The 24,887-nt window shown below is 49.8% G+C and overlaps 2 protein-coding genes across 13 annotated transcripts in view; one reads left to right on the top strand and one right to left on the bottom strand.

Moving 5' to 3' along the window:
- The window catches only part of dab2ipb (DAB2 interacting protein b), a 39,137-nt gene extending 18,672 nt beyond the window's left edge, over window positions 1-20,465 (top strand). For 6 of the 12 annotated variants that reach the window (XM_085926910.1, XM_085926912.1, XM_085926913.1 and 3 more), the window contains 15 exons: window positions 416-534; window positions 8,805-8,958; window positions 9,688-9,786; window positions 10,171-10,725; window positions 12,259-12,403; window positions 12,646-12,790; window positions 12,864-13,100; window positions 13,335-13,536; window positions 14,507-14,694; window positions 14,779-15,184; window positions 15,258-15,725; window positions 16,161-16,298; window positions 16,700-16,902; window positions 16,970-17,057; window positions 17,167-20,459. In XM_085926910.1, coding sequence (XP_085783036.1) covers window positions 416-534; window positions 8,805-8,958; window positions 9,688-9,786; window positions 10,171-10,725; window positions 12,259-12,403; window positions 12,646-12,790; window positions 12,864-13,100; window positions 13,335-13,536; window positions 14,507-14,694; window positions 14,779-15,184; window positions 15,258-15,725; window positions 16,161-16,298; window positions 16,700-16,902; window positions 16,970-17,057; window positions 17,167-17,334 — 3,315 coding nt within the window. In that variant the 3' untranslated portion in view covers window positions 17,335-20,459. Of the gene's footprint in view, window positions 1-415; window positions 535-584; window positions 3,590-8,804; window positions 8,959-9,687; window positions 9,787-10,170; window positions 10,726-12,258; window positions 12,404-12,645; window positions 12,791-12,863; window positions 13,101-13,334; window positions 13,537-14,506; window positions 14,695-14,778; window positions 15,185-15,257; window positions 15,726-16,160; window positions 16,299-16,699; window positions 16,903-16,969; window positions 17,058-17,166 lie in introns of those variants that run through there. The other 6 variants (XM_085926906.1, XM_085926907.1, XM_085926905.1 and 3 more) reach the window with 4 other exon arrangements.
- Window positions 19,599-24,834, bottom strand: ttll11 (tubulin tyrosine ligase-like family, member 11). The gene is made up of 10 exons (XM_085926918.1): window positions 24,048-24,834; window positions 22,889-22,988; window positions 22,681-22,814; window positions 22,310-22,612; window positions 21,770-22,054; window positions 21,431-21,526; window positions 21,251-21,363; window positions 20,943-21,170; window positions 20,760-20,866; window positions 19,599-20,679 (listed from the first exon to the last, which is right to left on the bottom strand). The coding sequence occupies exons 1-10, from the start codon at window positions 24,450-24,452 to the stop codon at window positions 20,354-20,356; spliced, it is 2,097 nt and encodes a 698-aa protein (XP_085783044.1). The 5' UTR covers window positions 24,453-24,834; the 3' UTR covers window positions 19,599-20,353.
- Between the last annotated feature and the right edge of the window lie 53 nt (window positions 24,835-24,887).

Genomic DNA, 24,887 nt, shown 5'->3' with positions numbered 1-24,887 from the left:
CGCTTGATTACTGTGTTTGAATAGCAAGCAGTCACGGCACCACCGTGATGTCATTAGCGGGGAATCACAACATGTAATCGGTGAATAATGGAGATGCTTTGCCTCGCTTTAGGTTCAGGTAACGTCTTTAACCTTGTCCCGACTTTACTCGCCGGAAGATGAACAACGGGGCTCATAAAGGAAGGCAGGCGACGGGGGCGCGCCAACTCCATTGGGATGATTAAGATGATGATGAAGAGCACTCGTAGCTGTAAAAGTGAATGTCATGTTTGCATGATTAAACAGGATGCCTTGATTGGCTTGAGAAAAAAAAACCTGATTTTGTTGTTTGTGACACACTGCAAGAATACTGCAAAAGAATTTTATTGCATAACTTTTTCCTGAGTCTGTGTTTTCTTTTTCGGTGGTGGCGCAGGGCTTCTTGAGTCGGCGGCTGAAGGGCTCCATCAAGCGCACCAAGAGTCAACCCAAACTGGACCGCAACTCCAGCTTCAGGCATATTCTGCCGGGCTTCCGCAACGTGGACAATGACAGGTGAGTCTATGACAAAGCCTAGTCGCCCAACCCCATCGGGGCAAAAACTGGTAGATGAAGTGGATAGGGCTGGGATTTCATACGCAGGGAATAAATACCTGCTGTTTTGTGCAAATTCACATTGCTCATGTTATGCTTATTCATACAAACCACTCCATATTGGCCTCGCGTGGGTTGTTCTTTTCTTCCGGACCCCCGAGGCAGACTCGAGGGAGCGAGTTGCAGATGAGGAACAGAAGCAGCTGGACTCCCAAAATGAAATATTTATACATGATAATCAGAGGCCGGACACTCGCTGGCCACTTCTATATTTAGCACAACACACATGCATTTTGAAAATCCCATAGTTGAATGCTATCAGAAAATATCATTTGAAAATTTGAGAAAATCAATCAATGACGATGCTAATTTGCAATTTTCTTGTAAAGCAGCATTAACTCGTGACGGAGTCGTGTCAGTAGGGGGCGCTGTCAGAGCGTGTGTGGGGCTGCCGCATCCATCCGTAGATCCAATAAAGTGATGACATTTGAAGGTATTAAATTATGTGAAGACTCCTCAGGTGTTGTGACCACAATATGCGGGATCAAGCCTGCCTCAGGTCTCCGTTAACCCTTCATGTGGTCTTTGTGGCCACTTGAGAATGATGTCTGCCAAGCAGGGCTGTCAAACTCTTTTTTTTGTCACAGGCCGTTATTGGTAGCAATAACTCTATTTTTTAAAAGTAAAAAAAAAAGATTATTTTTAGTAATGACACATGAAATTGATGCACAATTCGCAGGCCACATAAATGATGTGGCGGGCCGTATCTGGCCCTCGGGCCTTGGGTTTGCCACCAATGAGCTAAAGTCCACGGCAAACTTCACTAAGGGATTTTGTAAAGAAGAAGAAGCTAATGACCTAAAACCAAAGCCAATTTGTCTTCAATATTTAATATGTAGATTTTTTTTTGAAAACATCACAACCAAAGTAAATTGTAAATGTTACATCACGGACGTTGGCGCCGTGCACTTATCCGTCCGCCGCGGTCGTAGCCCCGCCGAGGCTTCTGTGAGCTTCTTTCTTCCTCGGCTCCACTCTTTCGTTCTCTTGTTTGGGTAATGAGCTGTAATGGATGAGCCTGGAGCGTGACGGGAATACCGAGGGCCTCGTCGAGGCTGCGGCGCACCCCGCTAGCGACCGCGCGACCCGACCCGGCCATCTCGGCCACTCGCGGCAATGTCAGTCTGTGAATTTGCGACATTCGTTGGGCACCTTCTCTGCCCCTTCCTCTTGGTCTAAACCATTTTGAAGTAGCAGACAAATGAAATACAGTTTTTGGACCATACTTATCACTCAACGTTCAAACCAAATAGTTAGCCCGAGCAAAATGGGGACGCAACCTTTTCATGATCATCATTAAAAGGCGACGAGACTCTGCGTCGCCATCGCAGCCTTCAAACGAGCGACGACGGCACTGTTGTCGTGATGGAGCATTTATGAAGCCTTCAAACGGTGCTCTTATCTCTCATCCCTTCCCCTTCTGGGGCCCCATGTCTTTTTAAAGCTCCGTTTAAAGCCGCATTCAGAGTTTCCACGAAGCTGATAAAAAATGTCGAAAGTTGAAGGATGCCGCGAGTGGGCTACCACTTTGAAGGATACGACCCAATTTCATGTCATTAGTCAGAAAATGTTTTCATCTTATACATGTTGAAATCTTCCTCAGCAAGTTAGCTTGTATATTATAAAACGCCACGATCGTGTAAAAATCTGCGTTATAGCTGCAAACTCTGAATGATGTAATTTTGTGTTTTAACCTCTCCTTATTTTGGCTGCATTGTGTTGGTCCGGGAAAGAATGGGCTGAATGATGTCATATTTGGTGACATCATTCAACACAGACGTGCAGGGGAGGCAATAGCAGGGCTGGAACTCTCGCTCCCCATCGTCCATTAGCAATAGTTCTAGAAGTAGCCCCCTCCAAATCCCCTTTGCCCCCTCCCCTCCTTTTTATTTTCAACTGCCCCAGATAATTGCGTCCCACTGAATATAAACGACAACAGCTGACTGGGCCAGTGCAACTTGCACCACAGCTGACAGGACAAAGAGCACCAGTTGGAGCCACAAGAAGGGCAGGCGTGAGTAGGGGGCTAGGGGTGGGGCTATGCTCACCCATAGATGTGTATCTAAATATATATACATATATGGACACCTAACTCGGTGGGTCAGCCATGTTGCATGTGGCAGACCAACTTCTGAACCAATAGTGCCGTGTGAAATATTATTTGAGTATATGCCGCGGACCGCTAAAAAAAAAAAAAGACACGTGGGACACAAACGGCCCGCGGACCGTAGTTTGGACACCACTTGTTTATGGGTCTCCGCTGCAGTGATTCGTCAGTAGCAAATAAACCAGGCAATCGTCACTTAGCCACATCTAACATGGCGCAGACGTGCACAACGAGGCGTCTGTGCACAGGCAGTCTAGGAGTTGGCCTGGCCTGCACCACACACACACACACACACACACACACACACACACACACACACACACACACACACACACACACACACACACACACACACACACACACACACACACTCATCCATGTGATAAAACACACCCTCCCTGCCCCCCTCACCCCGGCCCTGCCCCGCCCCGCCTGCCTGCACAGCTAGGCTCCTCCCCGCACAAGGAGACAGCGATGGGGAGGCGCAGTCAATCACTGACAGAGAAAGGGAGAGCTTGAGTCGCACGAGAGGGAGGACAAAAGGGAATCGAAAAGCGCCGTCGTCCACCCTCTCCCCGAATCCGAGCCGGGGAAAGTGGGGCACGTAGACGCGGGACTGGAGGGAGTCGCTGTGGCCGTCCGGCCGGATAAGGAAAAGCAAGGCAGGAGGAAGTCCAGCGACAAGGGGGGGGGGAGAGACGGATAAACATAAAAGCATCCATCCCTGCCTCACGGGGGTTCTTCTCCTCCTCCTCCCCCCTCTCTCTCTCTCTCTCCCTGCATCCCCTCTTCCTCTTGTCCAGCTTCACAGTCGCTCGCTCGCTCGCTCTGGAATTCTGACGATGCCTGGTGAGTTTCATCCCCGCCGCTTCACGTGCCGTCTTTTGGGTGTTTTTTCAAGGGAGGGACCGCATCCCCTCCAGTGCGTGCGTGCGTCGTCATGATCTAATTCCCGCTAATTCCCAAGAGGGCCTGCCTCTCTTGCAAGGGAGGGATTGTTTGTCATTCCGCTAGAGGCGAAAGAAAGACATTTCTCTGCAGCCCGTAGGGGGGCCGCCGTCCGTGCCCAGCCAAGGCGCTAGCGAGCCGAGGGGTGCAACACGTCGCGTTGTCGAGTCGTTACCCGTGATAGTCTTGGTGGTGGTTAGTCACGGTTTTGTCTGGGCACCATCGATGACTCACTCGTACATTGTCGGATTGGGACAACTTCTCTTTGACGACTGCCGGTTCAGTCAAACTATGTGAAGGTTCTGTCTTCAGAGACCTGAAGAGACAATCACACCACAATCTTTGACTTTCTCAAAAAGAACCCAACAAACTGGGATCTTTGCGTTCGGACCGAGCTAACCAAACCAAAACATGTGTGACAGTCCTGTACTTACAAACATTGCACTCTTGAGATCTGAGACAAACAAACCGCAATCTTCAAAGACTTCCTTGTTCCCAATGCAAAGAGACAAAATTAGCCTCTTTCATGTCGAATTCCTGTCAAATGGCCAAGGCCTTTGACGCCGTACCCAACAAACCGGGACGTTTTTGTTCAAACCGATGTGACCGAACCAAAACAAAAATCGTCTCTGCCTTTCACCAGGTGAACGTTCTGTCCTTAGATAAGCGATACCGTAGCCAACCGATAAAAACGGAGCGAGGTGGTCACGTTTTGCACTGCTTGCTTGCTCGAAGCAGCAAGATGCCTTTTTGCGCAATACTCACCAAAGCAGGACATTGCTGACATGGCCCTCCACCAGCAGTCTGCTGTGACCTATAAAAAAAAAACAACGTCTAACAGCCACAATTTCCTTTTTAGCAGAGGAGTCAAATGTGACATCCAGGACCAATGTTTGTACCTTTCCTGTCTTAAATTGGCTTTCTTATTCCGCCCCCCCTTTCGGTCCAAAAGGTCGAGTCGTGTTCGTCGTGGCCGTCTCCGATTACCGATTGTGCGTCTCAGCCCCGGCGCTTGGAATCGAGCTAACGGGAAGACGACGGTGCAGTGGTCCGTGTAAAGGAGGTGTAATTGCTTGTAAGGTCAGCTTGGACTGGAATGGATTAGTCCACAACCATCACCCACCCACCCACCTTGCAGTGAGCCTGGGGGGGGGGGGCGTGAGAAAATGCTTCTATGCACATGAATAGATGTTTACAAGCTAAACAAGGCTTTCTTAGTTGGGGCTCAGACGCCGAGTCGTCTTCGCTCGGAGATGGGGAGGAATATAGAAGTGAGTGACAAAGCAAAAAAAAAAAATGAAGGTGGAGAGCCCGGTGCCGTAATGACGGGATGCGCTTATGTAATAGCCTTCGAGGATCATTTTGTGTACGCTGGGTAATTGGGACTCAAAATGCATCCGTCCATTTTCTAGAACTCGTCTTGTCCTCATTAGGAGCCACGGGTAAACCAGAGGCTAGCTCAGATTCCAATGTCAGCATTTGAAATCTTCTCTTCACCTCAAGTGACATTTTGGCTGGGAAGCTGCAAATGTTTGAATATCAAACAAACAGCTTTTGCACACTCTCCTCGAGCATCCGCTCTTCTCATTGATCAGGTTCTTCCGGGAGAAGCAACTGGACACCGACCGGCATTTCGATCATTGTAGTGATACGAGATCTTGACAGATTGAGTACTGGGCCCAGTTCATTTTTTTTAACCCCCCTCAACAGCCTGAGGATAAACTAAATAATTAAAGCGGTAATAATGGCAAGGCAGAAAATGGCTGAAGTTTATTTTTATTGACTTTTTTTATTGGCTATTAATTTTTTGGGGGGGTTAACCTTGCGTAGCATAAGTATCTGGCCCCAGTGTTACATTTTCCCAGCAGCTGCGTCCCAAACAAATGCTTTGTGAGCTATGACATCATCACAAGCAGGGAGTGGAATGAGGAAAGCCCCCTTTACGCCACCCTTCCCCCCAAAGCGGGCCTCCGCAGTTAACCATTAACCGGCCGGCGTTTGTTGACCCGCCACGCCGAAAAACTGTAATGCTGGCTCGCCGGACATGTTTTCCCCCCCCGCCTGTTTCCTGCTACGGCGGAACCATGGAGGGAGGGGCTCGATTTCCTGCCAGGCTGACTCGCGCTCCATATATGTCCTTGGGAGATTCGCTGTCACACAGACTGGAAGCATTTTGAAGCGCTCACGCTGTCCATTTAAGAGGAATTGGATCCGAGTGGATGCAGAAATATAGCTGGGACATTTTGATAGATCTTACGAGGCAATATTGTGCGCTGCAAAGGTTCTGATTGTTCTGTAGCAGAACCAAAAACAGAGGTTTCTGAGCAAAAAGTAGAGCAAATTAGTTGGTTTTTTTGGTGGGGTTGTGTGTGAACAGTAACATGTCAAGCAGAACTGTGACTTTGACACAACAATTTGTTTGCTTTTCGGACAGCTCCAACTTTCAAACCCAAAGACTGAGAAAGGGCTTTTCATAGCAAAACAGTTTCACAGCTAAAAGAATTGATTGTGACTGATACCGGTTGATTAGTCTTTTCTCCCAATGGCAACCTGGTCGACTCCCAGCCATTTGGAGCGCTGTCTTTTTAAATGTTGAGAGAGGAGTGTTGTGTTGCTAGCAACACACATCCTTCGGGGAGCTCAGAGGGGCAGAGGCTCTTTCCCCCGTTGCGTTTCCCAGGACTGTCCGTAACGCAGGTCGGCAAAAAGCCGAAGGGGAAAAAAAGCAAACAAGCGACATCTGCTTTTGAGGAATGCGAGCCGCTCGAGCGACACGGGAGTCGCGCTTCCGTCCTGGAGAGACTCCGCCGCACCATGTTTCATCTGTTCAGCAGCAGGGTGTAAGTGTGCCTTTGTGTCGGGAGCTCATCCTGGGCGTGGGAATCTGCCGGGAGTTGTGCAAATTGTAGTCCGTGGAGCGATCTATGTCTTAACTTTTTAAAAGCTGTTTCATGTAGTAGTTTTTGGGAAGAAGAGCAAACGGGCTGCTATGACAGAGAGAGAAAAAAAAACAGGAGCATGTGCAGGCATGACAGCCGAAAATATTCAACGCTGCAGGCAATGCTGAATAAGAGAGGCGGTCTCTTCCTGAATCAGGCGTGTTGATGATTCAAATCCAAATACTGAGTCTGGAATAGAGAGTTTGGGGTCTGTATTCATGTCTGGACAGCAGCCACTATGTAGAAAAAGGACAGTTAGTGCGATCCGGGAAACATTGAAGACTCATGTGATTTGACTTGCGTGGAAACACAGCAGTGGACTCGGGATTCAGTTCACTGACTCGAGTCTAACGTGACTTGACTCACATGGAAACAGCAGCAGACTCAAAGGATTTGGTTCACTGACGCAAATGAGCAGAATCACATGGTAACGCTGCAGACTTTGACTCAAATGATTCGATTCACGTGAAAACGCAGCTGCGGATTCAAATGATTGGGTTCACTAACTCGGGTTAGCGGAATCGCACGGTAACACTGCAGACCGATTGTTTGAATCAACATTGAAACACCGCAGAACATTCGGTGCAACGTCTCACTTAGGGGAATCGCATGGAAGAAACGATTCACACTTTCGTGTTGACTCATACGATAAATGGCGGGTCGATGTGCATATTATACGCGTGCATAGGAAAACTATCGGAAAAAATCACAACAGCCTGTTCGTTGAAGGGCAACGAGTCAATAGGTTATCAGCTAGCAGAGCACGTAGGTGTTTGGTCCACAACTCCAATGGCAGATGTCAGAACAGTGAATACATCAGGAGGTCAAAGGTCACGCTAATGACTGCGCACTCAAAGCAGTGAACTGAGGTCAAGGGGCAAAGGTTGAGTTAATCACGGGCATCACACTGCGGCGCACCGGCGCTGGGAGTCATGGCAACAGTGAGAGATTGAAAGCAGCCTGTTGGCCCCAAAAAAAAAAAAAAAAAGCATAACATATTAAATTTTCATCTCTTATATTGCAATAGCTAAACAGACTACAAAATATTTCTTGTGGCCAACAACACAGAAGCAAACTTGACTTTTAACTAGTAGGTACCAGAAAGCGCTTGCGTAACGGCACCGTCAGCGCTCCAGGGTGCCGACGGACACTGGCACGGCCAAAGCCATTGGAAAGAGGAATGGAAGCGGCGCTTCTCACTTCTTGACCTGAATATTCAATCAGCCTTGTGGCAATGGACAAAGGCGGAGGAAAACACAAGAAGGGGTGGGGGCGGGAAAAGGAGGGCACCGAATTTCTTCCCACGCAACACTCAAGGCGCAAGACAAGCGGCCCATTTTTGATTTCCATCACTTTGTTGAGTTTTGTGCCGACTCCATTTAGCCGACTTTACTTTAGTTCGCAGACTTGATCAGCTGAATCAGTAGTCTTTCCTTTAATGGCCTCGCAGGATGCACGCATTTTCTTCTTCTTCTTCCCAAGGCTTTTGCGATTGCAAGATGCATTAGTCAAGCCCTCGCTCGCATCGCTGAGTTCTCCTACAGCCCGACAATCAGGTGGACACTACTCATCTTTTTTTTTTTTTTCTCCCCCAAGATACTTGAGTAAAGCGAGCAGGTTGCTGCCCAGACACACTCGGGATCCATTACTCAGCTTGGCTTACACATAAGTGAGTTTCTATTGAGCAGGGGCAGAGGAAGCAGGCTAATGCTACTCCATCACTGGTAAAATACTCCACGAGGATCTAGTCACTACGTTATGACTGGATTAGACGTCACCGGTACGGAAAGGCGTTATGGCATTTTTCATTTGACTGAACGATATTGTCCGCTCTCTAAAAATCCCTCGATTAGTGATTAGGAAATCGGGAACGGTTGAATGATTCCCAGCTTCATTTTATTGACGTTGCTTGCTAGCAGGAAGCGTTTCTAACATTAATGCTAATCAATGTACTCGTTTAATGGCGGCGATGCAGCAAGCGGTGTCCATTAGTTGATGATGACGGGGTGGAGGATGATGATGATGGCGCCGATGGCGCGGAAGGACTCCCTCCAGGCATCCTCACACTTTCCTCCCACGCGCCGGCTAACTAGCGCGCGCGACGCATATGCTAGCCCTCCCGCCGACTCTACTCCGAACTTGTTTTGACTCACTCGTCCTCTTGTGCCTCTTCTTAGATCTCATCTGATGCCAAGGCTGAAGGAGTCTCGCTCCCATGAGTCACTGCTCAGTCCCAGCAGCGCTGTGGAAGCTCTGGACTTAAGCATGGAGGACGAGATCATCATCAAACCCGTGCACAGCAGCATCCTCGGCCAGGACTACTGCTTCGAGGTGAGGAGCTCTGCTGTGCCATTGATTAAAAACAAACACATTTGTTTTCATACTGGGCAGTACCGAATCGTGTTCCCTAGCGAGATATCGAAATAGCGCCGAGTGAGAGCTTGTTTTGCCGCTTAGCTCCAAATGTTTGTGTGTAAGTTTGCCGAAGGAAAAAGACCTCCACCCTAAAACCCGAGCGAGCACACTGCGACCGGCGGAGGCTTTCTAAAGATTACATAAAGATTATAACGCTGAGAACACATTAAGCACTTTAAATCGTTTTTTATTTGGGTTTGGGATTAAAGCGACAGTGATGTAACCAGCTCTCGGGGTGAGTGCAATCTGAAATGATTGTGCTTTTTTTTTAATGGCTGGTTGAAACTAAAGTGCAATGTGGGGGCAATCTGTTGCTTTGCCGGCGGTGGGATTTAACCTCTTGATAACCGACTTTAATTTGCAACATGCTGTGAAGAGCGCCGCCGCATGTGACTCGCGGTGCTAATCAGAGGCGGCGGCGCTCACGCGTAGCGCACACAAGCGCCGCGAGTGGAGATCACGGGAGGGTGGCGAGCATTGAAGAATTGATAATCTTGGCAAAAGCAAATACACTAATGTAGTGCTTTAAAAAAAAATAAAGAGGAAAATAAATCTCATAGAACAGCAGTTAGCATGTTAGCTAGGTGCTAATAAGCAAGCCCAATCACGTAAGCCGTGTGTTGATGTCGGCGTTTGTCCCCACAGGTGACGACCTCCTCGGGGAGCAAGTGCTTTTCCTGCCGTTCTTCAGCCGAGAGGGACAAATGGATGGAGAACCTGAGGCGAGCCGTGCAGCCAAACAAGGTGAGGAAAGAAGATGCCTCCATTTCCCGTTGATCGCCGCTGCAGAGACGCAATTTCTCCCTACTTGAAATCCCAACATGAAAGGCCTCTTTACTTTACTTTATTGATGCACCAGCATCTTTGCTTTTCATCTGACGAAGCTTCTTGAAATACATACCATCGTGCTAACGACCATTATATGGACAAAGATGCAATTTCCTCAAGATGTGCCAGTATTTCTGACATAAAAAGGCTCTTAAAGCTATTTTTCCCCCAGACGTCAAATGGCGGTATTAGCAGGTACGCTAACGGTCCAGGATAGAGGTGATGGCGTAATTGTTTCATTTTCTTTCCCCCCCAATTGAGCATTTTATCTCAACCACTTTTGCCGTCACCGGTCCGCAGGACAACAGCCGGCGGGTGGAGAACATGCTGCGACTGTGGCTCATCGAGGCCAAGGACCTCCCCGCCAAGAAGAAATACTTCTGCGAGTTGTGTCTGGACGACGCGCTGTACGCCCGCACCACCTGCAAGCTCAAGACGGACAACGTCTTCTGGGGCGAGCACTTTGAGTTCAACAACCTGCCGGCGGTGCGGAACGTCACGGCGCACCTCTACAAGGACACGGACAAGAAGAAAAAGAAGGACAAGAACAACTACGTGGGATTGGTCAGCATTCCCGTGGCCACGGTGAGCGGGCGACAGTTTGTGGAGAAGTGGTACCCGGTCAGTACCCCCAACCCCGCCAAAGGGAAGGCGTCGGGACCCATGATCCGAATCAAGGCCCGCTACCAGAGCATGAACATCCTCCCCATGGAGATGTACAAGGAGTTTGCCGAGTACACCACCAACAACTACATGCTGCTTTGCTCCGTGCTCGAGCCCGGCATCAGCGTCAAGAACAAGGAAGAGATGGCTTGCGCGTTGGTTCATATTCTGCAGAGCACCGGCAAAGCCAAAGTAAGTCTGATTTTACTATGGAAGTCAAGTCCTGAATGACCCCAGCTGGGAAAGTTGCCACGGCCCAAAAGTCGTCGTCTAAAAATAGCTCCAGCGACGTGTCCTACCCCAAACGTTGAGGCCTTCAAAGTCAGAGTGCCCCAAAGTCAGTACTCTGAAGTTATGGCCCAAGAGGGAAGTCTTTGATGTCCAGAACCGACTCGGCCGGATGATTGGGCCGCGATATGTTTCACCGGGGTCCCATGGAGAGACATCAAGGTTAAATATTCTTGTAGCGACTGCTGTGAACTTTTCACCCCCGCAGCTGTAGACCAGAGACCAGCCAGGAAGGTGATTTCCTCCGGCGTGCACTTTGGAGCGCAGACTAATCCCGTCTGCGCATCCCCCGCAGCCCCTTGCGACATTCCGCCCATGTTAGCTTGGCCAGATGCGCTATGAAGTATTCCTAACTCAGCTCCGGGTTTTTACCTGACTGCAATTGAAAGACGCCAAAAGATGCAGTCGCCCTCCAGATGACGATTCAAATTGCGTGCGATCGTTTGCGAAAATGAGCACACCCTCCCCATGGCGTTTTAACCCCCGTTTTGAAGTGTCGGAATATGAGGACAGGAAATAAAGACGCAGTCGCGCTCGGAGACCAAAATAACTCTTTTGCGTCTCCTGATACCGTAGAGGGGCTTTTTGAAACTTTCTTTGACTTGATCACAGTTTGTCGGCGAGCTGAATGATGAGCGCTTAAGAGGCCGTGTCTATCTTTGGCTGATTGATGAGGGAGAAGTCGCCACAAAGAGAGAGAGAGAGAGACGTTTGCATCCTTAATTACTTTGCGTTAATTCCCTCCTTTCGTGCCGAGCTTTTGGAGTTCCTTCGCACGTCCCGGGGCGGCTGGAGTCGGAAGCAGTCGAAGCTTGCTTATGGTGTCTTTTTGACTTTGAAATGAGCTCATGTTAGCGTGCGTGTTATCGAGTATAAAAATACGCAACCGGGCTAAACTAATGTTAGCATGCGTGTTATTTATGTCCGCTCAACAAGTCCTGAGGAAGAGACCAAATTTAGAAAGATTTTTTTTCCCCCCCTATGGTGTGTCACTTCTATTTATTTGTCACTTTAAAAAAAGTTCAGCCATCAGTCATTGCCGTGATGGTCTCGTCTCAGCGGCGGCCATTTTAAGAGCATATATGACTAATTTATCTGAATGTCATTTGAGTTCTGCTGGCGAATAAGCCCCGTTCACAGAGAGCATCTCGGGACTCTATTCATTAGATGCCATCAGCCGTGTCTTCATACCACCCTCCTCCTCCTCCTCCTCTTTTTTTCTTGAGACAATCTTGATGCCTGATGAGATGTGGCAGCGATACAAAGCGCGTTCCACTTGTGCTTATTAGCATCGCCCAAGTGAGCGGATGGATGGATGGATGGATGGATGAATGCAACACTTTCCTTTCAAGCCAAAGAAAAAGAATTGCAGTTCCAGAGAGAAAACTTCCGACAGTTTGTTGATGACCATGGTGATCTTACTTGTTTTCCTTTCAGGACTTCCTGACAGACCTGATGATGTCGGAAGTGGACCGCTGCGGGGAGAACGAGCACCTGATCTTCCGCGAGAACACGCTGGCTACCAAAGCCATCGAGGAGTACCTCAAACTGGTTGGCCAGAAGTACCTGCAGGATGCTCTTGGTGAGCGGCCATGGCTTTTCTGCCACTTTACGTCAATATTGGAGCTTGTACACAGCTTTGTTTGTTTGTTTTCTCCGAGCGGCTCGTCCCAACGGAACCGTTGGCCGGGAATACCGGAGCAGCCTTGTAAATTATGCAGCAGTTTGTTTCACTTTGGCGAAACTATTGAAATCTTTGGAAAGCTTAAGACAAAAACAAAAATGAACAAATTCAACTCACGTCCCGGTTGATTGTTTTTCCAGGCGAGTTCATAAAGGCTCTTTACGAGTCTGACGAAAACTGCGAGGTGGACCCGTCCAAGTGCTCGTCGGGGGACCTCCAGGAGCACCAGAGCAACCTGAAAATGTGCTGCGAGCTGGCCTTCTGCAAGATCATCAACTCGTACTGGTGAGCAGCGGGACTGGTGCCCTTTGGCCGGCAGGGCGGCCGCGCTAAAACGTCTACTGTCGTTCCATGCCAGCGTGTTCCCGCGAGAGCTGAAAGAGGTGTTCGCGTCGTGGCGGCTGGATTGCGGCAACCGCGGCCGGCCGGACATCAGCGAGCGGTTGATCAGCGCCTCGCTCTTCCTGCGCTTCCTGTGCCCGGCCATCATGTCGCCGTCGCTTTTCAACCTGATGCAGGAATACCCCGACGACCGCACGGCCCGCACCCTCACGCTCATTGCCAAGGTCACGCAGAACCTGGCCAATTTTGCCAAGTGAGTGCTCGGAACGTTAAGGTTGAGGCATCTGGCACGTCGAAAGGAAAAAAAACAAACAAATGTCGTCAAAATACACGTTATGTATTCAAAACATCCCCATCACACAACTAGCTGAATGCTAACGCCCAATGCAAAATGCCATTGGCAGGCTAACAAATAGCTGTTTTTCATTCTTTACATTTTGATTTCACGTTTAATCGGATGATTTATGTTTTATCAACGGGTTGTCAGGTTCGGGAACAAGGAGGAGTACATGTCCTTCATGAACCAGTTCCTGGAGCACGAGTGGAGCAACATGCAGCGCTTTCTGCTGGAGATCTCCAACCCGGAGACCATCTCCAACACGGCGGGCTTCGAGGGCTACATCGACCTGGGCCGCGAGCTCTCCACGCTGCACTCCCTCCTCTCCGAGGTGGTCTCCCAGATGGACCAGGTACACCATGGGACCATGGCATAAGTTTCTGACGGCAGCAGCATCCTCATGAATTGTTTCGTGAGCCTTGTTAGACTCGACACAATTTATTATCCATTGGCTGGCTTAATATTATTATTCATCATTTTTATTTTTTGATTTGAAGAAGCTGTTTTTCCAGAGCTTCTGGTGGTTGATTTACCACAGTTGCTGAAAAAGTGGAATCGCGCTCGCAATTCATCGGGAGCTTTATCGAGGCGTCCGTCAATAATTTATGACGGCGTTACATAAACAGCGCGGAAACACAGAACGGTGCCAAAGGCCCGGGGAGGTCGCAATCGTGTTTTTTGGGGACATTCGCTTCGGTGGCAGATGGGGAGGCTGCTAATCATTAGATAAAGTCTTCCATCTGTTGGGGAAGAAGAAAAAAAAAATTGAATAATTCAGACATCAGTCAGTCAGAGTGGCTTTGTAATTCTGTGCTCACTCGAGCATTCCGACTCTGGGACCAGAAGCTACGTTTGATTTTTGGCCCAAAAATATATCGATTTCGTATACCTCCGAGTGAAATATTGTCGTCAGCCAGGATGTGCCACGGATCTCGCTGTTTCCCGAGGGCGGGTTGACGATAGTTTCGGTCGACAGCAGACGGCGGCCATCGCGGCAGAACCCCAAAGCGGATGAATTCATCCCATCAACTCTTAGTAAATGAGCGTTATATGAATCATAATAGTGAGGGAACATTTTTCCTCTTGAGTTCCCCTCTAAATATGGATTCACACAATTAATAGAGTTCAAATATGATGTGACATAAATCGGCCAGGATAAAACGCAGATGGTTCAAACAAACCACCTTCCATCTTTTCTGACGTTGCCCTGTTCATTGTTAATTGCTCGGAAGCCCACTAGTGGTCGCATGAAGCGAAGCGGGCGCTTGGTCAGGTTCTGCTCTGGCGCTCACGACCGAATTTGCCCCTTTTGCTCCCTTAAGAGCGCCACCTCCAAGCTGGGACCTCTGCCGAGGATTTTGCGGGAGGTGAGTGTGGCGCTGAGCAACCCGTCCAGCGTTCACGCACCGCCCGCCGGCTCGCCGGAACAGACGAGCTCGTCGCCCGGCGAGGCCGGCTGCAGCATCTCCACTGGGCTGCAGAAGATGGTCATCGACAACGACCTCACGGGGTAAAAAGCCGCTCGCGCTGAGATCGGATCGGTTCCGAGCTGGACGATGTTCATTTTAAACCCGTAATCAATTGACCTTCTCAGATTGGTTGACTTCACGCGGCTGCCCTCCCCCACCCCTGAAAACAAGGACCTATTTTTCGTGACAAGAAGCTCGGGGATCCAGCCTTCCCCGGCACGCAGCTCCAGTTACTCGGAGACCAACGAACCGGATTTGGGCATGCCCAACGGCAGCAAGAGTCTGTCCATGGTGGACCTGCAAGACCCCCGTAGTCTGGAAGGCGGTCCAAGTTCCGGCCCCTCGGACGCCTCGACCGAAGTCACGGTTTCAGCGGGAGGCTGGGCCGCCAGGGTGCCGCAGTGCAACATCCCCGGAGGTCCCAACATGAGGCGGCCCGGCCAGACCCCGACCACCCCCGGCACGGAAAGCGCTCCGGGCCGACCCGCCCAGCTACTCGCCCCGCTGTCCTTCCAGAACCCGGTCTACCAGGTAACTAAAAATAATCATTCGCGTGTCTGTCTCCTCACGTCTTGATAATCATCTTCACATTTGTTCGTACCAGATGGCCACCTGCCTTCCGGTGTCCCCTCGGGGTCTTACCGACTCGGGCTCCGAGTGCCACAGCTCGGTCAGCTCCCACAGCAACAATGAGGACGGTCCGCCCGGCGGGAAACTCCCCTTCCTGAATCACGGCGGCGGGAGCAGCGGCGACGAATACGCCAGACGCTCGGGCGAGTTCACGCGCCGACAGCTGTCCCTCACCGAGGCTCAGCACCAGCCCGCCGTCCCCCGGCAGAACAGCGCCGGGCCCCAGCGACGGATAGACCAACCACCGCCGCCCCAGAGCGTGACGCGGGGCCGCACGCCGCCCAGTCTGCTGAACAGCGGCCCCTACGCCCGGCCCGGCTCGGGCGGCGGCATCATGACCTCGTCGCCGGACTGGCCCATGGCCGGCGCCCGTCTGCGCCAACAGTCGTGCTCGTCCAAGGGAGACAGTCCCGAGACCAAGCAGAGGGCGCATCACAAACAGGTACGTGGGTGGATAGCTGAAATGAAGACGTTTCCTAAAAGTGGGCGGAGACCTCCGCTCATCTCATTTGCATGCTGTAACGTGCACACAAGGTGACGCGCCTCGCATGAGGGGAGCTAACAGCTGGCTTGGTATTCGTCTGTGCATGTGTGAGTGAGTGAGTGAGTGAAGTCGTCATGAGAATTGCAGTGTTTTCCGATTTTTACGAGTCAGAGTTTTAGCGAGCAAAAAAGAACGGGGGACCCACTGTGTTCCCACGTCCACTGTTGCCAAATTGTGTCCATTCCACCCGCTTTTTGTCTTCCAGATGTTCATTAGGAGCTTCTTTATGTTGTTCCTGTGCTTTTGTTTGCGACCCCCCCCACATCCACCTCCCAGCCCTCACGTGCACTCCGCTCATGTGTGTGTGTGTGTGTGTGTGTTGGTTCCCACTAGGCCCCCTCCCCTGTGAACCCCAGCGCGCTGGACCGCACGGCAGCGTGGCTTTTGAATATGAATGTGCAGTATTTAGACCATGAGACCACGGAGCACGACTCACTGAGGCACAGAGAGGATCTGACGCAGGTGCAGAAGGTAACCTGCCCCACCTCCTTTCCACCTCCCTCCACCCTCAATGCCCCCCCCCACCACCACCACCACCTTCCTCTCAAAACAAAATTTCCCAAGTATTTTTTAATTGATGAAAAATGGATGATATTTCTGGATGTATATAAAATAATGATACATATGAGGCACGATTTGAGGAAACGCAGTACAACGGTTTCTTGGCACGAGTGAACAAAGTGTGTTTGTGTGTGTGTGTGTCTTTTGTGTACATTTGCAAAGCAGCTTGTGTGTGCGTCTGCATTTTTGTCAGCCACAGCAAAAAAAAAAAAAAACGCACCGTCTTTTTCCGCCACAAACTGCTTAGGATGGGTTCCCGGACCTTCAAAGTTTGACAACCCCGAATGAGTTTTTGCTTTCCAATGTGGCAGTACCAGCAAGAGATCGCGCTGCTGCAGGAGAAGCTGCGGGCCTCCGTGCAGAAGCTGGAGGAGTACGAGGCCCGTCTCAAGGGTCAGGACGAGCAGGCCCAGAAAGTCCTGATGGAGTACCAAGCCCGGCTGGAGGAGTCCGAGGAGCGTCTGCGCCGGCAGCAGGACGACAAGGACCTTCAGATGAAGGGCATCATCAGCAGGTGGGCACAACGGGAAAGTCGGCGAGCCGCGTTCTCCCATCGCCGTCTTGACCTGCCTTTCGTCCAGGTTAATGTCGGTGGAGGAGGAGCTGAAGAAAGATCACTCGGACATGCAGGCGGTGGTGGACTCCAAACAGAAGATCATTGACGCGCAGGTATGGAAACCTAGCAACAGTCGCTATGCTAGAATTTCCCATTCAGAAAGTCTTGATTTGGATTCCTGGTTCGATTCTAGCATTTTTGTGTGTGTGGGTCTCCGACTAGGAGAAGCGCATCGCATCTCTGGACGCGGCCAACGCTCGGCTGATGAGCGCCCTGACGCAACTGAAGGAGCGCTACAGCACGCAGTCGCGCAACGGCATCTCGCCCACCAACCCCACCAAGCTGCAGATCACCGAGAACGGTGAGTTCCGCAACAGCAGCAACTGTTAAGACGCAAAAACAAACTGAAAACGGGACCTACGAGGGAAAGGGACGATCCGGACCCCGCCGCACCAGGCGGACTTGGAAGGGTCCAGGTTCGCCGGATGGTCGCAGCTTGTACATACCCGTCTGAATGCGTACGTACAAAAAGACAATTTGACGACCGAGGGGGACGAACCACTACGTCTTGTTTTTTTTTTTTCTTCAACGACTACTTAACACTCCAGTCGGTTGGCTAGCGTGTTAGCTTCAAGAACTGACCGGGAGCTAAAAATGACCTCTCAGCCAAACGGACTGAACTGGCAGTGCACTTTGTGAAAGCTTGGTTGGTACATGCAACGCCTTAAAGCTAAGGATGGCAACTTTATTCCACAGCCCCCGAATTCCGCAAAAACTTTAAAGAACCGAGGAGGAGAAACAAAAAAAAAAAACAGGCACAATTTTATTCTGTGGATTTGTAAAGGATAGAGCTTGTACAAACGTATATGTAAGATGTAAGTAAATGAGATTTATGTGATACTATATTGATGCAATTTAATATAGATGTATGCATTTCTTTTGGGGGGGGGGGGGCTTCTAGACGAAACACACACACACATGTGCGACCGGGCGGCTATATTTGATAATGTCAAAGGTAAAAAGCAGACTTGTATTTAGGAGTTTTATTTTTATGCGTCTAAAAATATGACTGACGAGAGCGGCTGGATGTTGCGATGACAGACGGATGTGCTATACACTGGACTGGCCAGGCCACCAAGGAACGGACCGGACCGTTTCTTACCCGCTGCAAAAAAATGTCATTGGTTTACTTAGCGCTTTGTTGAATATGATCACCCTTCAAACCGTACCACTAAAGCTCCAAACCATACTGTAAACGTTTAGCTCCTGTAGAAGCCAACGTAAAGTCTTGACCTGAGTAGAAAATCCAAAATGTGAAGTGGTTTTGTCGAATTTTCTTTCCAGGCTTGACCTGAAACATATTTCCAATCAATTGAGTGAAATTGGATAATTGACTGCAGCGCCAAAGTGTCAAAACAAAAAAATTATTATTTTTATTTTTTTTAACCTCACACTCAATCTCTGCTGTATCGTCATCCTGGGTGTTGTAAATACAAACTAGCACCGTGAGCAGTGTGCTGCTATCGCTAGCCAAAACAAGACGGGCCCTTTTTTTTGTGTGTGTAAAGGGGGGGGGGGGGTCACATTCTTGAGATTGAGATCGGCGAGCACAATCGTGGCTTTCTCATGGCTCAGAGGTCTATGCACTTTTACGTTAAGTGGCTCATGTAAGCTTTGTTTTTTATGTGTTAACTCAAGAAAAGGGAGCGCTAGGACTGTGGTGGTTATTTGTAAAACATCAAAATACCAAGCTAAGAGACTATGCAGCTTTTTACACCACCTTATTTTTTTTTTTAAACATCACTTCAGCATTATGAGATTTCGCTAAAACTTAAGATGCTCGTTCAAGACCATCTTTTTATTCAAGTGATTTTTTTTCTCTCTTTTATTTGATCTTTTTCTACTTAAGACAACATGACTGTAATGCCCAAGTAGGGGAAATATTTTTGAAACTCATAAAAAAATATTTTTAAAATATTTTTGGTGCCAGAGCTTAATAGGCAAATATAATACGTATTATTATGAAATAGATATTTTCAAACCACCTAATTCCACTTGCTCTCCTCAGGACTTTTTTTTTTTTTTTACCACCTTCATCCAAAATATTTAGGAATGAGTGATCAACAACTATTGCATTATCTAATTTATTCTTATTAACTGTAGATATTGCACCATTCAAATCTTTTTCCTTTTCTTAAATGCACATCCTGGCATTTTGGTGTGCCAAACATTTAAAGTTTTAGCTTGGTGGCCAAAAAGTTGCACAGTCTCTCATTCAAATAATAATTTAAAAAAATAAAAGAGTCCAAAAGTCGCAATGCTGTCTTAGATGCTGCTTTCATAGATGAAAGACACGCCTCTTTTTAATTGAAATAGTTGGGTTAGCCTCCACTATGCTAGGCTACGCTACGCTAAGTTAACACAGCCGAGTTTACAGTCAGGAGAAGCTCGAAGATGAATCAGCTATAAATACAGCAAAATGTTGTATGTTTTCTATGAACCTGTAGAAAATATTTTTTGTAAGTATGTTGAAAGTATTTGTTGAAATTTGTTCTTTATTAGGCTTTTTTTTTAGTTTGAGGGGGGGGGGGGTTGTCATTTGACTTTTTGGCGGCAAAACGTGACAAAACAATAATGTACAGAGAACCTTGTGTTGTCCAAATGTGGCCGTGCAACGTATGTACATTTGCAACAAGACCTATTATTAAAGTTTTATTTAGCTATATCAAGATCCAGTTGTGCCCCCTCTTTGCCTCAAAAAATGCAACACAATATATTTAAAAAGGCACTTTTTCCTTTTCAAATCAGACTTCAATCAATAACTATATATTAGTTGCGTTGAATCCAATATTAAGCCTTCCGATTCACAAGCATATTTCCGTTCAAGGTGAAACTAGGCTAGGTAGAAACGCTATAAAACGAAGCTTGCCGTGCATACAAATCTTTATTTGGTCAAAGTTTATTCTCTGTTAGTGGTATCTGCTTCATTTCCACTACAAACAAATCCAACAGCTGCCCACTTTCAAATATCTTGGCATTCAAATAAAAAGTCAACTCAATAAGCTCTATCTACCGTCCAATATTTTTCCCATTTTTTTTTACATGTTTGTTTTTATAGACGCATGCATACATTTGTGTGCAAATGTGTCTGTGCAAAATCAGAGGTGACCGTATTAGAGAGCGCAGGGCAAACAAACGTTTGCGCTCGAGGGCCACATTTGGCTTTCAGGCGTACGTCCTTTTTTTCTAACAGTTGTCAAATGCCTCCAAACGCAAATTCATTGTATTCTTTGTATTTACACCAGTTCAAAAATGATTTCATAAGTGAAAAAATAGAGAAATAATATTCTTAATGTAAGCTGCCCCGCCCGTCTCGCATGCAGCCCCCGGGCAAAGACAAGTGCGAACGTCAGTTTTCCACGCGTGCCTCTCGCGAGCGAGCCTTGGCTCTGCGGCAGTCCTGGCTTGAGGCTCGGCGCGCCGGAGGTGCGGCCGCGGGCGAGGCCGGGGCCTGCCCAGGTTGCTGGAGGTGGGGCTTGGGCGCCCCCGCGCCGCCGCGGGACGCCGCCCGACCGCAACTCAACGAGCGGCGCTCTTCGGGGCCTGACGTCGGCGACTCCAGCTGGGCCTCGCACAGATCCAGGAGGGACGCCGCTTGTTGTCGAGGCGTCTGGGTCTTGAACCTACGGGCCGCCAGATACAAGAAGGCCTCCACAAAAGCCTGCAAGCCCATGCCTGGAAAACAAGGAGTGCACGGTATGCCCGTCACTTATGCTTTTGCGATATACGTTAACATTACGCGTCCATCTCTTTACCTGCTTCCCGAGAGTCGGGGAAAGATCCGGACCAGCGCCGCGCGATGTCAATGTAGAGGATGTCAACCGACGCCATGGTGAAGTTGCTGCTACTTAGTTTGCAGTTCCTGCAGGACACATAAGAGCACCGTTTGGGCATTTATTGTTTTTTTTAAGAGAAGCTATCGATGAAAAACAGCACACCTGATGAAGGTTCTGAAGGCGGTGGGTCCGAGGCGCATGTTCCCTTTGACGCCAAGGAAGCGGACAAAGAGGGCGGCGATGCGCTCCACCAGGCGCAGGTAGTTGAACTGCCGGCTGTACTTGGGGTACACCTGCTTCAGGCACGGCGACGGCACGCCGTCTGGATGCTTCCTGACTTGGCCGTCGCCCGCCGCCGCCTCCTCCCCGCCCGCCGACCACCGCTGGCATCTTCGCGGCACATGCACAAAAAAACAATTCAGATCCCCCAAAGCATTGAGATTTTGCGGAAGAAAAATGCGCCTACGTACGAGGACGCCCTCTTGAGTCGGGGGTCCACCAGGCGCAGCGTGTCCCTGATGACGGCCACTTTGACCTCCTCGTCCACCGGACTGGGAACGCATTCGAACACTCCCGGCGACACCTGCGACATGAACACGGGACGTGACGAAGAGCCGGCCGGGGAGGACGAGGGGCGCGCCTCGCGGTACCTCCTGCTCGTGCTCGATGCGCATACTGGGGTTGGCGTTGACCTCCAGAAGGATGGGCTTCAGGTTCTTCATCAGAAGGATATCAAAACCTAAGATCTGACAAAAAACATCAGAGCGTGCTTAGTATTTTTTTGCATTTTTAACGTCGCGTTTAAAATGAACCAAAAGTCAAGTCGATTCGCTTTTTGAGGGAGAGGATTGGGAAGACTTTTTAGCGGAACAACATTGCCGCCTACTGGTGCTTAGTCGCAATTGCGGTCTAGCGGGCTTTTCTGCAGCCATTTTTTTTTAACTTGAGTTTGTATTTTTTGCAGCAGGGCAACAATGCGAATGGTTCACCTGGAAGCAGGAGGGCCCGGGCTTCCCGGGCGGGATGTCGGCCTGGTAGTAAACTTTGAGTTGAGGCACCACGGCGACGACGGTCTTGATGACCAGGGCGATGATGTCCGACCAGACTCTCTTGACGTCCACGCCCTTGGCTGCCAGCCGCCGCAGCACGCTGCTCAGCGTGCGTTTGCTGCCCGTGCTCTGGCTTTCCGAGTGCACAAAGTTGCCGCTGTGCACGTTGAGCGAGTAGTTGGTCAGGTGCATGAAGACCTGGCCCAGGTTCTTCTGGCTCGGCTCCTGGTGCACAACAGCGAGGCGTCCTTTCAGGTGAGCGTGAGCAGGTGGGGGCACTTTAGCTTTCATGCTTTTTTTTTTTTTAAATGTACGCATTCATTTTGTCGAGTCCAAATCATTGAAGGAATGCCGTTCAAGTAGCATTGTGGGCATGCTAAAAGAATGGCCTTGTTTGAAGCGCTTTGCTGCCGCCTTGTGGCATCAATATGTAATTACAAAACTCCTTGAGCAAATTTTTAAGATGGGAAGGCGGCACACCTGGTAGGGCTCGGTGCAGAAGCGCGTCAGGCCCTCCTTGGCGATGTAAATCTCCAGCGGCTCCAGCGACTTGAGCAGCACGTAGAGGCGGATGTCGAACTTGAGCTTGTCCACCAGCAGCGGCTTGCCGATGTACTCCTGCACCACGGCCTGCCGGGCCTGCGCGCCCACCGCTATGGCCGGCGCCGGCTTCAGCTCGGCCGGGTCGCGGATGAGGTAGATGCCTTCGCCCTGAGAGCCGCCGTCGGGCTTGACGATGAAGGTGGGGTTGAACGTATCGTCGCACTCCTTCACCATGCGAAGCTGACCGTGGAGAACACGCACAAAATGAAATCCGGCACCACACCGACGGAAGCGCCTTTGGCGCTCACCTGCGTGGAGAACTGCTGGTACTCGTCGGGCAGGATCCAGGAGCGGGGGTAGAAGTCGTACTCCACGGGGAAGAGCTCCTCCATAATGCGCACGGCACGACTCAGGTTGATCTTGCGTGACATTTCCGTCATTCCTGTGATGCGGGCGAAGGTTAGGACGGACGCGCATTCCGTCACAGGGGGGGAAAAAAAAAAGTCCTTTCAGTACCTGGGAACTTGTTCACCTGGCCCGACGTGATGTTCTCACTGTCGTGGAAGGAGACGCCGTGCCAGTAGATGTCGCATGGTGCTCGTCTTCCGCTGGGAATCTGCGAGTACGCATTTTGTTAATTAGGACAGTTGAGCACATAACTTGCATCCACACCAGAGCGGCAGGATTAGCGCTGGAGTTTGTTCTCTCGCAAGGATAAGCTTGATTAGCCGCAGCTCGGGCACGTTACGCTGCATTGAGCTGTGAAAGTGACACGATACAAAAGGTGCCATAATACACAGTTTAGGATTGTTTTGTGGGAATCAAAAATGAAGGTTTTGAGGTTTTGGACACACTCATATAGCAGTAACAACAAAGTGTCCAGTTGTTCAGCATGACAAGTTGCAGGAAAATCTACAAAAGAGAACCTTTGCTGTGGTCGGCCATTTTTTTTTGCGTGTGCTTCCTGGCACGACAAGCACTTATTAGATATCGTGCACTTGGCGGTGTCGTCCCGCTTGGCACGAGCCAGCTGGACTTGAGCATGAGGATGATCCCAGATGGAATTATAGAGGAGCATCCCATTAGTGAGTCAGCATGCAAGAAGAAGGGAGGCGTGGGGGGGAATGGATGGAAAAATGTCAAGTGCCGTGATTCAAGGCGGAACTGCGTCACGGTGCCGTTTATATATAAACGTATATATTTATAATGAACGTTTGTATATTTTTGCTTTTCAGTGTGGCCCTAAAATGCGTGACCATAAAAGGCGTTGCCCCTGCTGTCGTCATGCCAACAATTTGGCTCATTCACAGTTGCCTGAAAGAGGATTTAAAGACTGTTGGATTAAAGTCAAGCTTATCATTTCCACTGTTGGAGAGAGTGCCATATGGCCCAAGAATCAGATGACACCAAGACGGTCCTGCAAATGGAGTTGAGTTGGAAGGGTAACGTCCGTTTCACGTATCATGGCACGGGCCACAATCACAATGGCCCATCGTGGAGAAGAGACTCAATTAGCAGCTTGGTGAATATTTAACAAGCAGTCGCCATCGGGTTGCAAGTAATCCCCAAGGTGTCAACACCTCCCATGCCAGAACTATTTCTCTCAATGAGTGGCAACTTGACGATCACCTTTTCAACTCAAAATGTCAAATATTCCACTCTTGATTGTACAAACCTCCTTCCACTTGAGCATCCTGATGCTGATCTTGACTCCCTCCAGAGAGGTTTTGGCTTTAGAAGTGTCCACCGTCACCAGCCTCCTCTTCTTGCCGTGTTTATCTCCATCCTCCTGGGCGTGGATGCCAGTCGAATAGTTCCCGTTTGCCTCCCACTTGTCCCCCAGCACTTTCCCGGTGGCTCTGACGGTGACCCGATGTTGCTCACGCCCTCGTTGGTTGAGATTCTCCCCAATCTTCATCTCCTCCGTCCCTGGAGTCCGGCATTCTTGGGCGGGTACTGGGATGACGGGAACCCCGGAAGCATCAAGCAGTACCGGGGAGAGAGGCACCAAACACTCGTCCTCTTCCCCGCCCTGATCAACATCAAGTCGCTGCACCGTAGCGCCATGGCAGTCGCTCATGATGCTCGACGCTGCGGGGCCGGGTGCAGCCGTATCATCAACACGACCAGTAATCCGACACCAGCGGACCGTAACGTCTCCCGCATAGCTGTCTACTCCGGAGCGGTTGCAAATCAATTTTTTTTGGGTGAGGTGGGGAAGGGAGGGGTTCAGCTAAGTGCCGACCACCGAGACATCTCGGGTTATGTAGCAACGCTAGCTAGCGCTAACTATTAAATGCATTAAGTTCCATACGTGACACACGCTGTTGACACTAAACGGGACGGGTACCGAAAGGTTCGATCCGGCAGCGGAGGCCCTCACTCCGAGGCTCCGACCCACACCGCGCCACTATGAGGAGGAGCAGCAGAAGTGCAGCTGACCTCCGAGCAGCCGCTTCCAGTCCGGGAGCAATCTGTTTGCGCGTGCGTAAGAGCAGGGGGCAGTGTTGCATTC

This window comes from Syngnathus leptorhynchus, chromosome 12 (assembly GCF_054491065.1).
Source record: "Syngnathus leptorhynchus isolate UIUO chromosome 12, UIUO_Slep, whole genome shotgun sequence".
In the NCBI taxonomy this organism is placed as follows: Eukaryota; Metazoa; Chordata; class Actinopteri; order Syngnathiformes; family Syngnathidae; genus Syngnathus; species Syngnathus leptorhynchus.
Note: the sequence above shows the minus strand (reverse complement) of the source record. Positions and strands in the feature narration are given on the sequence as shown.

Bases quoted from the DNA above. Each gene is read 5' to 3' on its own strand.
- ttll11 (XM_085926918.1), bottom strand. From the start codon at position 24,452: ATGAGCGACTGCCATGGCGCTACGGTGCAGCGACTTGATGTTGATCAG. The intron at 22,815-22,888 runs GTACTGAAAGGA...CCCGCATCACAG, and splicing joins CCAGGTGAACAAGTTCCCAG to GAATGACGGAAATGTCACGC. The intron at 22,613-22,680 runs GTGAGCGCCAAA...CTCCACGGTCAG, and splicing joins ACCAGCAGTTCTCCACGCAG to CTTCGCATGGTGAAGGAGTG.